The sequence below is a fragment of the Centruroides sculpturatus genome, unplaced genomic scaffold (genome assembly GCF_000671375.1).
Source record: "Centruroides sculpturatus isolate CEXI.00-Female unplaced genomic scaffold, Cexi_2.0 scaffold1704, whole genome shotgun sequence".
NCBI classification, from domain to species: domain Eukaryota; kingdom Metazoa; phylum Arthropoda; class Arachnida; order Scorpiones; family Buthidae; genus Centruroides; species Centruroides sculpturatus.
Window position 1 is genome coordinate 31770 of NW_019385926.1, and position 14734 is coordinate 46503.

General features: G+C 39.3%; 1 protein-coding gene across 1 annotated transcript in view; it reads right to left on the bottom strand.

The window, feature by feature from the left end:
* Window positions 1–12651, bottom strand: part of LOC111612618 (ras-related protein Rab-26-like) — a 31488-nt gene extending 18837 nt beyond the window's left edge. The window contains exons 1-2 of the mRNA XM_023353853.1: window positions 12248–12651; window positions 4883–4993 (exon numbers count right to left, since the gene is read on the bottom strand). Coding sequence (XP_023209621.1) covers window positions 4883–4993; window positions 12248–12391 — 255 coding nt within the window. The 5' untranslated portion in view covers window positions 12392–12651. The remainder of the gene's footprint in view (window positions 1–4882; window positions 4994–12247) is intronic.
* Window positions 12652–14734: the final 2083 nt, after the last annotated feature.

Here is a 14734-nt window from a genome sequence, read left to right on the forward strand (position 1 = left end):
GGCCTCGGTTTTTTGGGATGCTAAAGGCATCATCTTTATTGACTACCTAGAAAGAGGAAAGACCATTAATGCTGTCTATTACTGTGAACTTTTGGAAAAACTGAAGAAAGAAATCGAAGAAAAGAGGCCACACTTGAAGAAGAAAAAGGTTATGTTCCACCACGATAATGCACCTGTACATTCCGCCAGAATCACTGAACAAAAGATGAACGAACTTCGCTTCCAATTAGTTACACATCCACCGTACTCACCTGATTTTGCCCCCAGTGACTTGTACCCTTTTCCAAACTTAAAAAAATTCTTGGCTGGAAAGAGATTCCACTGAAATGACGAAGTCATCTCTGAAGTTAACGAGTATTTTGCACACCTTGACAAATCGACCTATTGTGATGGTATAAAAAAGCTACAACATCGCTGGAATAAGTGCATTGCTAACAAAGAAGACTATATTGAAAAATAAAAAAAAGTTTTAACATTATTTTGTTTGTTGTTCTATTTGAAGCCGCGAACTTTCCGAACAGCCCTCGTATTTAACTGACATTAAAAATTTTCGAGTAAATATTACTTTAAAACACTATTATACTGTATTTAAATTAAAATTGATAAAAAACTTTCATTTTAATTTTTATTAAAATTAATGTTTTAGAAGCAGTAATCCCATCTTTGGCTTGCCATTCACTGCCTAATTTTCTAGGACCATTTAAAGTTTAATTAAATTATTAACATTTTTATAAGATTTTTCTCCTTTATAAAATTCTATACATAGGATCTCTTTAGACAATAGGTTATATAGCCTATATATAAAATATATTTCAAAATTATTTTGTATGGAGCATTATCTTTATATAAAAACCCTGTAGAAAATTTTAAAAAATCGAAAATATTTAATTTAAATATAAATAAAAGTTATTTGAGTAATTGTAGACACTTCTGAATAGTATTGAGTAAACAAAGCAAGAATAAGACAGGAATGTTGCACTTTCTTCTGTAAAAAGAACGTCAAAAAATTCAGAAGCCTTCATATAAAAACCCTGTATAAAATTTTAAAAAATCGAAAATATTTAATTTAAATATAAATAAGAGTTTTTTGAGTAATTGTAGATACTTCTGAATAGCATTGAGTAGACAAAGCGAGAATAAGAGAGGAGTGTTGCGCTTTCTTCTCTAAAAAAAGCGTCAAAGAAATGGAGAAGTCGAATTAAATTTAGTTTTATGTATAAACAATAATATATCCTAACAATAATTTTATGAGACAATATAGTTATTTAAAGAAACGTGACTTATACAGGCGATGTTTTTCGCATCGACTATTAACGCAACTTCCACGTTCTGGAAGTTGAAGAAGGTCCAATCACGTGACTTTCCTCGGGCTTTGTTTACTTTTAGACACGGTCAATAAACTCTCATTGTCGTCCGTCCATCTTTCCTTAATCTCCAGAACGAAGTTAGATAGATGAAAGATGAGACCAGAAATGGAAACCTTAGGGGTAGGAGGCTCCGATGAACTATATACGATACTATTCTCGTCATATAATCGATCATTTTACCTTAAAGTGAGTTATCTATATTAATTATCATACTAATTATATTACAATTATCGCGTTTTTAATTTAACCATTCATTTTCTTATTTAACACGAACAAAAGAAGCGACAGTCCGCGACCCTCAGCATTTAGTCAGACGAATGAAATGGAACTTATTCTAGTTCGAGACGACGAAACTCCACAGCCAAGAAAGCGAAAAAGAAAAAGCCTTACCCGTATTAGAGATCTTAACCGAGATCGGAAGTACAAAGTCGAGCGAACATACGTTATGACAACAATGGTTAAAGATGTCGTTGATTCTTCTCAAAAAACGCAAATTCTTGATACCGCAGAGGCTCTAAAACAGGCTGGAGTTGGAACCGCTCAGACATTACCGCAAGCTGTTGATTTAGACTGTGTATGATTTTGCGGACGAGATTGAGTAATTCCTTCAGTCACAAATGCAAGATTCTGTCTCCTCAAAATAGCTTTCGATCCGAACGTTCGACCGACTTATTTCGGCCTCGGACCGATGTCGTATGTCTAGAAATGAGACTGGCAATTCACATCTAACGAAAATGCTGCGTGGCACGATTGCGGAGGTCCTTAGCACCCTATTACGGAATGATTGTAGAGATTGAGCAGCAAAATCAAGAGGAAGTAGTGATTGAAAACTCTGCAGCGTAAAAGCGATCTCTTTAGAAGAAATTTTTAGCTCAGACAACTCGCTAACACTCGACGAAACGAAGTGTCGAACCATTTCGTGTCCAAAGAACTGTAGAAGATGAATAATAGAGGTTGTAGCTAAGAGACTAAATACAGACCAAATTGCACTATAGAATTGACGCTTCGTCTGGAGAAGAGAAAACGTATTTGAGCCTAGAGAGCGTAATTTCCGACGACCAGAACGAGCGCACGCATTGAAAATTTCTGCACGCGACTGGGACGAATGGATTTCCGCCACGTAAGTAAACATTAAAGATCGGAACCGTAGTCGCGCTGACCAGGAATCTTAACACTAAAAAAGGATTGGATTGGATGCAAAATTAAAAGAAGCATCTTGGCACCGGAGAACAGGTCGACGCGAACTTACTGTAGTGATATTTGTGTAGAACACCAAATTTTAAATGAGTTCATTTAATCTATTTTAATTAAATAAAATGGTCTATTTCGATAGGTTTTTTTCTAGTTTATTTAAAAACGAAAACGTTTCTGGCAACATCGCACGATCAGTACTCGCCTCCAACGTAAAGATGCGCTTTCAACTTCGGCAGCAGTCTAAATTCGAAATAAGTTTAATAATTTTTCAGCCATTCGACGTTATGTGAAGCTCCGGAAGTAGGTCGAAATTCGTGCACAGAAAATGTTTTAATTTCGTATGGAAAAAACTTTTTATAATTATTATTCTTATAATATTGTAAAAAGAAACCGTCGAACGCAAAATGAATATTTTATGTCCATATAAGGACATATCTGTAAAAATTTCTAAGAAAGTCGAACTACTCAGGTTAAAACAGTGGATGAATTTGAGTACTTAGATCGAACGTCTTCGATAGGAATCAAATTGCCAGTCGGGGGTGACTCACCCCGCGATCTGGGCTCCGATCCCGTTACAATTCGTAACGAGGAGGGGAGAGCAATTAGAGAACGGGGGGCAGATCGACATCGACCTATCGGAATGTTCGATCTGGGACCCAGAAAAAACTTATAAAAACCGCACAAAGATGTGACGTTCTTGGTTCTAAGTTCGGTGTGCTCCGCTTCTGGATTTTTCCTGCGGTTCAACAACGGGAACTTGGTCGTCGTTCCGAAAGAAGTTTTCGCCATCCCGTCCCAGCAAGTTTCGCCAAGAGTAATCTGCTACGAGAATCACCCCTTCAAGTTGTGCTGTGCGCCCCGGAGCCTACGTTTTCCTCATCATCTTCACCAAAAGGAGAATAGATTGTAGAAAAGATTGAACTTTATTTACGAACTGATTCACTCTGCGGATAGGCCTTACGCCGAAGTAAAACAGTAGTTGTAAGCGAAATTTTTATATTTAATAAATAGTTTGCGATGAAGGACCTGTCTCAGTAAGTTTCTTTCACTCCCACACGACAGTGCTGGCCGCTCGACTGTCGCGACACTTTCTCCCCAATCGGCAAACATCACACTGGTGTCCGAGAAGTGGGATTTTAAGTCCCCAATCTCCACCGGGTCAACGACTTCACTGTTATTTTACTGTTTATTATGAACAATATTCAAATAAGAAACAAGCCAATGTTTGAATTACACATATTATGAGCATAGCTTTAAATTGCAGACGGCTCGCGAACGTTCGAGCATTAAACTCAATTACTCTATATAAATTTAAGTCGAGCTGTAGGACGTGGTTGCGCGTACGCTCTCTTGGCCCTCAATAGCTTACCTCATTGGTTCTTAAAAGATTATTTAAGCGTTGTTTAGATTAAAAGGTAATATTATTATTATTAAATAACGAGTGTCTTGGAGAAACTGGTAACCATTTAGGCGTTAGACACGCGAAGAAAACCCTAAAACTCTAGTCTGTTTGTAAGGCCCGAAGTGGGACCAATGCGGAGAAAATAATCATTCCGAAAAACTCTGAAAACTAATAAAACTGCATCGAGAAGGAGACGATATTAAACTGAAATTCTGTAATGTGTTAAAGATACGACTTTCGTTCCATCACTTACTATCTGTTAGTTTAGATTAAATTAGATTAAATCCAATTTTAAAAAATATTGAATATCGAATTATAAATCACACGGAGATTATTTATGTTATTTAATTGCGCGATGCGTTTAAAAGTGCGTTAACGTAACTTAATACGCAGTAGGTTCCCGTTTTCATCATCATCGGGCTGCACTTTGAAAAAATTGCGGTCTAACGATGGTGAAAAAACCTATAAATTCCCATTGCCGTTTGGCTGTCTGTCTGTTCTTAAGCTCGAGAACGGTGTTAGATAGATGAAAGTGAAGACCGTATTCGGAAAACTTAGGGACGGGCGGCTGCCGATAAACTATACACGAACATCCATTTTAGACCGAAAGTCACGTTATTTCAATTCAAAAACTTTCTCCGAACTGAGTTAGATTCACGACTGGCGTGACTTCTTGTTAACAGGAAAAGTATGATGTCCCTGTACATCATACTATTATATTTAAATTTAATGAATTGCTCGTGTTTTTTTAAATTCGGTTTCGTAAATAAATTTACGGTCCTGGAAATAGTGTTCGAGAACTATACGATACTATACAAGAAGATCAACAAAATTACAATGAAGAATTTAAATTAACGATAAAAGCGGTAATTACGATATATCGATATAAAGTTTCTTAATAAACGACAAAATATCTCACCGTAAATCCTATTCCCACGGTGGCAGAAAACGATCCCGTTTGAAACTTGCCTTGATCGAACTGAACTAGAAGAGAGGTTTTTCCGACTCCGCTGTCTCCTACCAAAATTGTCTGTAATTATAACAGCATTTATATATTTTTACACAATTATATTATATTATATACGCGATATAAATTACAAAATCTAAAATCGTTACGAAATTAAACCCGGTTCCGCGAGTTAGAACGTGGGTAACGACACGGTGTTTTCGCCGCCATCTTTATTTACGTAGCTACTGCGGATGAGATTTAGTTTTATTTTCCGAGAAATGGTCGAACGCGCTATTTTATATTAAATATTACGAATCTCAATAAATTTAAAGTGAGAACATCAAAATCGTTACATCGAAACACGAGACGAATCCGCTACGCTCTGTTCCTTGCCTTAAAATAATTAGGCCCTATAATTGATAAATGTTCAAAAGTTATTATTAATTAATACGGTTTGCTCTAGTTTTACGCCAGGGTGGCGTGACAGCAGTTGCCGCGTAAAACCGCGCAAATTTATTCTCCAACGCGAGTACTGTAGTTTACGATGACTGCTTACAGCGGAGAACGCAAGGTGGTCGGGATGTTCGAGGTGATCCCCGAATACGCCGATCGCGTGGAGTGATTCGCTACTATGACAGTTCGGAATGTTATGAATTTGCACATTTTAGGTAGCTCTTTTCTGCGTAAACAGTATGTATATTAATACCGGCTCCGATTCATTTATTTATTCTTAACTTCATTAGCAAAAACAAATGAGAAAGTGAATAGAAGGTCGAGGAATCCACGAAAAACAAGGTCGAAAGTCGACAAAGTTTGAGGATTCCCGGTTTAGACACGAAACAATTTATAATTATCAGAAAATTAATATGTTTAAAACGTTCGAGGACACTACTCGACAGAAATACAGGGAAACGAGAATATTCACCGTAACGAATGCCATTCGGTAGACCTCGGTGTTCGGTATGTCAAAAGCTGAAAAATACATTTTACTGACTTATTCCGTAGAACTAGATACGGATTAACCTAACCATATCTAGAAGACTAAAAAAGAAATATTTATTTCTCTATATAGAGGCCTATATAATATAAAGCGCATAAAGTTGTGACACAATATCTTTGTCCCGCAGATGATTATCTACTGAAATAGTTGGACCCACTCCTTAAACCATCATTTCCTAAGTTATCGCCAGCATCTTAGTTAACGCGTTCGTCAGTGCGGTTTCCATCCCTTCTCCATCCAGCGGAACGTTGTCGTCCAGAGATCCCGAAGAATTATAGACGCCTCCTTGTCTATGTCCGAAACCCTCTCGTTCTCCAAATTCGGAATATCTTCCACTTTGGGAATAACTTTGGAATGACGCGATATTTGTCGTTTGATTTATTTGGTTACGGTAACGCGATACACGGGCGATCCGCTGAGGGGGAAATGCCTCCCGGGAGGTGTTTTAAGGGAAACTGGTCCTTATTTACGTTTACAAATGTGAAGAAAATCAGGAAAATTCCACGTGGCCAGCCCGTTGGCCAAGCGCGAACCCACGACCAAATACCAATGTTTTGCGGTTTTACGCACTCGAATCCTAAATAGGAACGAGTTTTACACGGAAAGTCTTCCCGGAAAGCATTCCTCTTGACAGATTGCCAAGCTTTGTCTTACCCCATCGATTCAATCCAATCGAATTTTCAAAGGAAGTATAAACGTTTGTTGTTTGTAAGGACTCGCTAAGATACGACTATAAACGTGAAAATTTGAAATCATTTCAAGTTTTCGGCGACATTCTTTGTTGGGTCTCGTTTCAGATAATAGTTAACGGATTGTTTATAATTCATATGCCTCTGTGTCCATATTATACAATTAATTATGTACGATGTCTACGAGGACTTATTCTATTAATAGGACTTATTATACCTGTGACCTGGTTCTGCAAAAATAGTCTTTATTTTTCACGGGTGAAAAATAAAGACTATTTTTTCTGATTACTTCTCTTAAATTTGCAGAACCAGGTCACCGGTATAATAAGTCCTGTTAATAAAATAAGTCCTCGTAGACATCGTACATAAGAAATCCATTAATTAATTAAATGTTTTTTAAATTTTATTATTATTTTTCTTTTTTACTCGCAGGATTGTAGCTACTGTCATTTAACTAGTCTTTTGTAAACCTTAATGAAAAGATAAAAACCTTATCTTTCCACATATTCGTTCCATTCCAAAAAGAAAATGTTACGGCGAAAATAAGGTAACTAATTTATAATAATTAGGTATTATGTATTATAATAAAAAATTTGAGGAAAACAGAAAATTAAAGATATAGTTCGATAGTTATTCTTATACCTACCACATGAAATTTTATAGATTAAGAGAGAGCCATATTCCAAATGAAGTTCAGAAAAATGATAAATAGCATTATAAATGCTCGGTTTAAAAAAATCTTCGCAGGCTTGATATGTGGAGGACATCTGACAAGAAAATAACGAAAAGACGAAATCGAACTGACTGCATCACCATATAAACAAAACATAAAATTAAGATGTTTTATAAATAGTTTTATAAGTGATTGTATTCCTGATCGCAAGGAGTGGCAACGTACAAAAGAGAGTCGCGGCGAATGCACCCAAGATTCTGTGACATTTGACCTCGACGAAGAAACACTGTTATAATCACTCCGTGGCTGTAACGACAACTAACAACAGTAGTACTTGTTTAATCGGATTAGGAACCTTAGACAACATTTTAACAACAGTCACTAATTTTTGTAGTTGTTAACTCTCGGAATAGTTGATAATTTTACTCTTTTTATTATAAAAAAAGTGTTTAAATTAATGCCAAACATGCCGAACCGAAAAAAATACCACCCACCCCTAGCTACGCGCCAAGTTTAGGCTGTAAGATGGATGAGGCGTAACAACCTAGCCTAGATTACTTTTCTAAGAACTCGGAGTGTACGAGACACTCGAGTTGCGCTAATTCTCTGATGATCGACCATGGATTAGCGTTTGCCTATTGCAAGATAGTGTCATCATCAATGGTGGAATAGCTGCCTGGACGGGATATATGGAAGCAAGAAATCCCCACCCTTAAATTTCTTAAACCAATTGTAGTAGATCTGCCTGTTGACTGTCCCCAAATGCCTTACAGATGAGATCGTGAACCTTCGTTGGGTTGTGACCACTTTTGAAGCGATACAACAACAGCACGCGAATGTGTTGTTTCGAAAGTTTCGTATTGTCAAACATTACAAATGTGTCTTTTTCTAATGAAATTCCCCTCGGCTAATCTACTTAAATACCCATATCGAACGTCCCGAAACATTTTTTCCAGTCCTTTCTAGAAAAAAATCGAAATGTCTAAGTTTTGCCTTTACCACCCGCTAGAAAAGTTTAGTTTGATGGGATACGACAACGCGACAAACGGGCGATGTGACAAGATGCTTGGTGGGAAAACTTTTCACGGGGAAACTGGCTCGTATTCGGGTTTTAAACACGCGAAGAAAATCCAGAAAACTCCACGCGACCAGCCCGCTGATGAGACATAAACTCGCGATCAAATACCAATCGTTTTATCTACTCGGCCACTGGTGAGCCACAGCCGTTATAGATGCTTTACCAGACAACGCGTTCATTGTTTCTGTTGCGGTTTAACTGTTTTATTTTACGATACTGACAACGGTAATGACACAAAGACGACACGTAAATAATTTTCTGAAAGGTAGAATTGTGAGAAATCTACGAGCGGGTCAACGTTGCAACCCGATATGTTCAGGATTCTGGATGTGCAGGAAAGCGTCACATCCATTCGAGTCCGACTTCGAAGAGAGAATATGATGGGAAATGGACATCTCGGAGTTACTACCTCGTAACAGCACCGCTATTTGACGTTAACAATGCGTCTGGTAGATGGGCTGTAGACATCTCTGCAGGGTGCTCTGATGTAAGTTTCACGACAAACTGTCTACAGCCAATGGTCTTTTTGCCAGACTTCTATGCCGGGATTCGGTTCAATCGAATGCGACGCATTCGATTGAACCGAACCCCGCATAGAAGAGTCGGTTTAAGTTGGTGTCAAAAACATCGACATTGAATGAGTGGGACAATGTTCCGTTCACTGACGAGTCCAAATATAATCTGTAGAATGATTCGCGTTAGCTTAAACTGTAGAGAAGCGGGAAACCCGATACAATTCCACGAACATCGTAGGAAGAGCCCGATTTGATGGAATAGTGTGATAGTCTGGGGCAGCATTATTCTTAATGGCCGCATTGAGCCGCACGTTTTTGCAGCTCAACTCGTCAACGAATTTCTTGACAGCGAAGATATTCGTGGCGTAGAATGGTCGGGAAGACCTTATAACTCCCGCAGAATATGTGTGGTACGCTCTCGGAAGACGAGTTACATCCCGTCAGCCTTCGGCAAGAAAATTCCAGGAGCTTCGAGAATCATTTTACTTCCGACGGGGCAGTAAACAACGTTATAACCAGTACGACAATCGCCGCGCAGCGTGCGCGCCCGCAGGAGGTAACCACACGCCGTATTAACGTTTTTTTCTGCAAAAAGTTGTACAATGATTAGTATTTTTTCTTGTTGTTTAACTTTAGTACTTTGTCCTAATTTCTGGACAGAAAAAAATTCGCTGTATTGGAACAATAAGAAATGACAGAAATAATATGGTAACGAAGCAAAATGAAGCGCTAAAACAAAAAGAAAAAAAAACAGAAGATTACGCAAACGCTTTACGCGAAGATTAAAAAAACGTGAAAAAAATGAAATTAACAGAAACGTAGGATCAGATTTTTTAACATTTCGAGAGAAGAAACGGAGGTCCTAATAAAATTAGAAAATCTCCGAAGCAAAATGTCGGACGCGACAGAAGAGGAATGGAAAATACAGTACTACAGAGGATTCAAACAGAATGTACGGTGAACAAAATATCCCAGATTGTAGACCTTTGTCTTTATCTCCGTATTAAAAAAAGAGTTTCAAAACGATAACGATACCAAAGAATAAGCTTGTGTAATGAAATAATAAGTAATGCATACGTCAAGATGTGCACTGTCGGTCCGAGCCGCGGTCGTTACGGACGTCGGCGGTGTTTTTATGACGTACTTTATCAACGTCGGGCGAGACGTAACGAAACTTATAGCCTATAAAAATGCAGCGTGTTATATTCTACCAACTCATATTTTTACTTTTGACAATATTCGCGAGATCTTTACATTTTACAGACTTAGCTTTCGTCGATTTATATTACTTGTGCCTAAGTGTCACAAATTACAGTATTTCACTTCATTTGATGCATCGAGTCAGAGTGAAAAGCCCCAAAATGTGAAAACGATTCGTTTCTGACCGGTGACTTTATTCGTTCGAGGGTACAAACTAAGAATAAGAGAAAAAAAATGAAAAATGACTCGATGATGTTCAGTTTTGCTTTTAAAGACACTGCTACCGGTACGTTTGAAAATAAGAAAGTTTAAAAACACGGAGAAAATCTTCACTCGGGCGATCTTCCGAGAGGATTTTTGAGAACGACTTCTATTAGACACGTAAAGTAGGAAGACTCCACGCGCCCAACTACCAGCGTTTAATGGTTTTATCGGCTCGGCTGTTGTAGATCTACATCAGTTTTCTCAACGGGGGCGTTTTTCCACGTTCAGGGGCGATTAATAACAATTTATATTTTGGGTGGCGAAAAAACAATTTTCTGGGCGATATAGTAAAACATTATATTAAGAATAATTAGATATTTTATTCGTTATATCGTACAATAATTAACATTATACTAGTTACTAGTCTATTCGACGCGGCACAAATTTGGCGTTAGCCTCGTCCCTCGGCATGGGAATTTTGTAGCGAAGGGGGCGATACTACGTTGAAGGGGGCGACGATTCGTTAGTAAAACATAATATATTAAGAATAATTAGATATTTTATTCGTTATATCGTACAATAATTAACATTATACTAGTTACTAGTCTATTCGACGCGGCACAAATTTGGCGTTAGCCTCGTCCCTCGGCATGGGAATTTTGTAGCGAAGGGGGCGATACTACGTTGAAGGGGGCGACGATTCGTTAGAGGTTGAGAAACACTGATCTACACGGATAAGAAATGATCCAACGTATTAGATTAGAGAATTTAAACGAGGAAATAAAAATTAATGAAACTAGATTTAACATTCTGACGTACTGTACGTCAACCATAGTATGATAATGTAGAAACAGAGACGAGTTCGGAGTAGATGTACTCGCTGGAAAGATTAAAAGAAATTGGAGATTCGTTTGTTGAAAAAGTCCAAATATAATGAAAAAATTTTAATCTACGCATCGAAAAAGTAATTCAAATTTCGGCATCAGAAACGAAATTGGCAATATAAAGTCACGTTTAATCACTCTCGTCTAACCATCCGTTGACATTTTACAATAAACGACGAAAGAGGCTCTTCTAATACAAATCCGGCGCGGAAAAGCCATACAATCGACTAAGGTTACTTTCTAGCTTAATTTCGCTTCCTACGACTAACTCTTTTAACGTTATTACAATCAACATTTCAAAGTGGCTTTTGATAAACGAATTTGCGTGAATCGCGAGATTAAGAACCGAAATCCCCGATAACGAAATTTCGTTCAAGCCCATTGACGTCGCTAGTAACGAGCGCGAAATCCGCGGTGTTTCTATTTCGCGCTCGTTACTAGTGACGTCAACGGGCCCCTTCCGTTCTTCCCGGAAACTAGAACTTACCCAACGCCTAGAAGGACGGAAATCCGATAAAATAGGTACGATTCGGATCGGTTTCCGTTTCGACCGTCCATCCCTCAACCCGGGACCGACTTAACCGTTGTTCCTAGGGAACGGAGGGAAATATCTCCGGAAGAGCGGACGAAATTCAATCGATCGAGAGTAAGGTGGACAGGAAGTGTGGAGTTATTTCCGCGTCGGGTGCTGCAATTATTTAAACCACGCCGGAATATTATCGATTGGTTACTTTGACGTAATAAACACCGACTGTAAATAAGCGTGGTTAGAAGACGGTAGTCAATTTGTTTGACTCGCTCTCCGTTAAGATCCGACGAAAGAGAGGATGTTTCTCTCTTCCACTGGAAAATTCGACGTTGTAAACGTTACCCGGTGTCCGATCGCGCGGATTTAGTCGAAATCGCCCCGTCGTAATTAAACCGCCAAAAACAAAATCTAAGAACGTCCCGGAAGGAAAAAGCTTGCCATCTTACGTAATTGACCTAGATTTTAGGGCGAAAATCGATGGAAAATACGTCGTTCGTCCGTCGACCGATGGAGGCGGTCGTTGCATCGAATTTACTTGGACGAAAGGCGGAAGAGACGCTCACCTTATGAATAAGATCCTCGTGCTCCGGTTTGTCGTCCAGGTAAGCGTTGCTCACCGGATTAATCGGCGATTTGGCATTTTCTCTTCCGTCGCCCGCTATACGCAGTCCGTATTGCTCTGCCGGTCGACTTTCCGTCGTCGCCATCTTTCTATCGATCGCTAAGCTCGGGCGAGTCGCTGGTTAAGGGCAACCTCCCACGCCCCCGACCTTCCGACCATTCCCCCTCTTTCCTGGTAATTTTTAAAAATATCCCGGTCTTCTTCGCTTCCTATTTCCCCCGATTCGACGCCACTTATTTATTTCGTCGCCATCTGGCGCCAGACCAAAGTACCAATTCCCATTCTTACCGCCATCTGGTAAATTGTTTCGGTACCGAAAATTCTATTATTTCTTTGATAGAAATTCGTCGATGGAATGTGAATATTTTACCATATTTACCCAGCGAATACTATCGCGCGTCGCGTATTAAATACTATAGAAAAAAAACGAAGGAGGCGCTTTCCAGCCGACGGCGAAAAAAACTCGTAACTCTTTTGTTTCTCACCAGATGGAAGCATATATTTGAAAGGAATGGCTTTTTCGCGGGTTTACTTTTAAATACCGAAACGAACGGGAACGGAAATGTAAAGCATTTCGTAAGTTTTAAATATTATTACTTATTTCATTTTTGTTTATTTTTATTTATATTGATAAAGAGGGATCGAATTTCCAACGATTTCGGCCGAGCGAATTTATTTGTATCGCCGGAAAACTAAGAAATGAATATTTTAAAAAGTATATAAATAATTGATTCGGGAGACGACGCATCCGGCGGGTGGTAGAGCGACCAGGTGTCGGGGGAGGCCGGAAAAGGCGGCCCGGACGATATCAACAACAACAACAACGACGACGACGAAGAGGAGGCGGAGGAGGAGGAGGAGAAGAAGAGAAGAGCAGATGCCGGGCGACAGCTGGTTCGGCGAGAGAGAAAAGCCCGCGGCGCCGGTGGGTCCCGGCGCCGAAAGATCTCGCGACCTCCCGAAAAGGACAAAAAATAGCATCGGAACGCACCTGTCCTCGTCCCGTCGTCCTTTTCGATCTCTTCCGCGAGGAAGGAACAGGTGTCCACGACGCCTTCCATCCCATTCCTCATTAAATATTCGTTTCTTTGCCACGACTTATTTCTTCTTCGCTCTTCTTTCTATCCTTTCCTTTCGAAAAAAGAGATTCATTTTCTACAAAAGTTTAATCGTTATTTTCATAATTTTTGTAAGACTTTATCGAAAAGTCCCGGTTAAACGGAAGTTCGTAATAACGACTCAAAATTCGATTCGAGTCCCGATCGCTCGTAACTATTTCAGGATGGATTCACCTCGAAACAGCGGGCCTCGTTGTCGGTTCGACTAGCCACAACGCCAGAAGACGGCCTTTTGTTTAATGGATAGTTTAGCTACGACGTCGGGTGGCGCAGTACCTGCCCGGATGCGGTGGATGAAAACAAAGCTAATGGGTTAATGTTGTGTATTAAGGGTATGCCCGCGTATTCTCGAGGGGAAAAAATGCCGAAACGTTACGTAAAATAATCATTTAGCATATTTATACTATACGAAGCAATGTTTTTTATTCCGGTCCTACGTCGAAACTGAATAACAAAGGGAAAAGGCAAGTCTAGATATAATGCCTACGAGAGTGAATAGGTATAACTTTAGACTGAAAAAAGATGGGCAAAAAGTGCCGATTTAACGATTTTCGGCCGTTTCGAGCCGGACCTAATCGTGACGTCTCTACCAAAATTGCCGAAAATCGCTTTCGTTCGAAACGTCGAAAGCGATTTTCGACGTTTTCGAAGTCAAACGTCGACTCTTTTAAACCCAGAAAATCGAGAATATCTGTCCAATGAATTGTTTTCTCTTCGAAATCCAAATTCCACCACCGAAAATGGATTTGATATAGTCCCTAGAAGGAACCGCTATTCTAGATACTCTTTATTCAGACGGAAGTTAACTTTGCATCCGGGTGGCAATCGATTTCTCTACTCGAGGGCGGATTCGAAGGGGTAGGGTGGCGCGGAAAAGAAAAGAAAAGCCACTCGTCGAAAGTGCCGTCTCCGAAAAATAAGACAATGGTTTGGAATTCGGATGGCAACAACCAAGGAAATCGAACCGGGAATCGTCCCGAAAGTAAACGCGTTTGGCGGGAAATTCAGTCAACCGAAATCGGAGGCGGTTCCGAATAATGAATTTAAACGATAGATGGCGACGAAATAATATTGATAAGCCGATAGAAATTATTTGGAAGGGTTATTCCAAGGTTACTAATTATTAATCGATATCGAGAAATTTGGACCCTATCGGATCCACCAAACTTTTCACTTTGTTCGGATTGCGCGTTACTAACGGTAACAAGTACTGTACTTTCACCACTCTCTTAATGATCATTCGCTACCGTAGCCGTCGAATGTCACTACGGTTTTTACGTACAGTACTCTGATGTTTATGTATACCTACC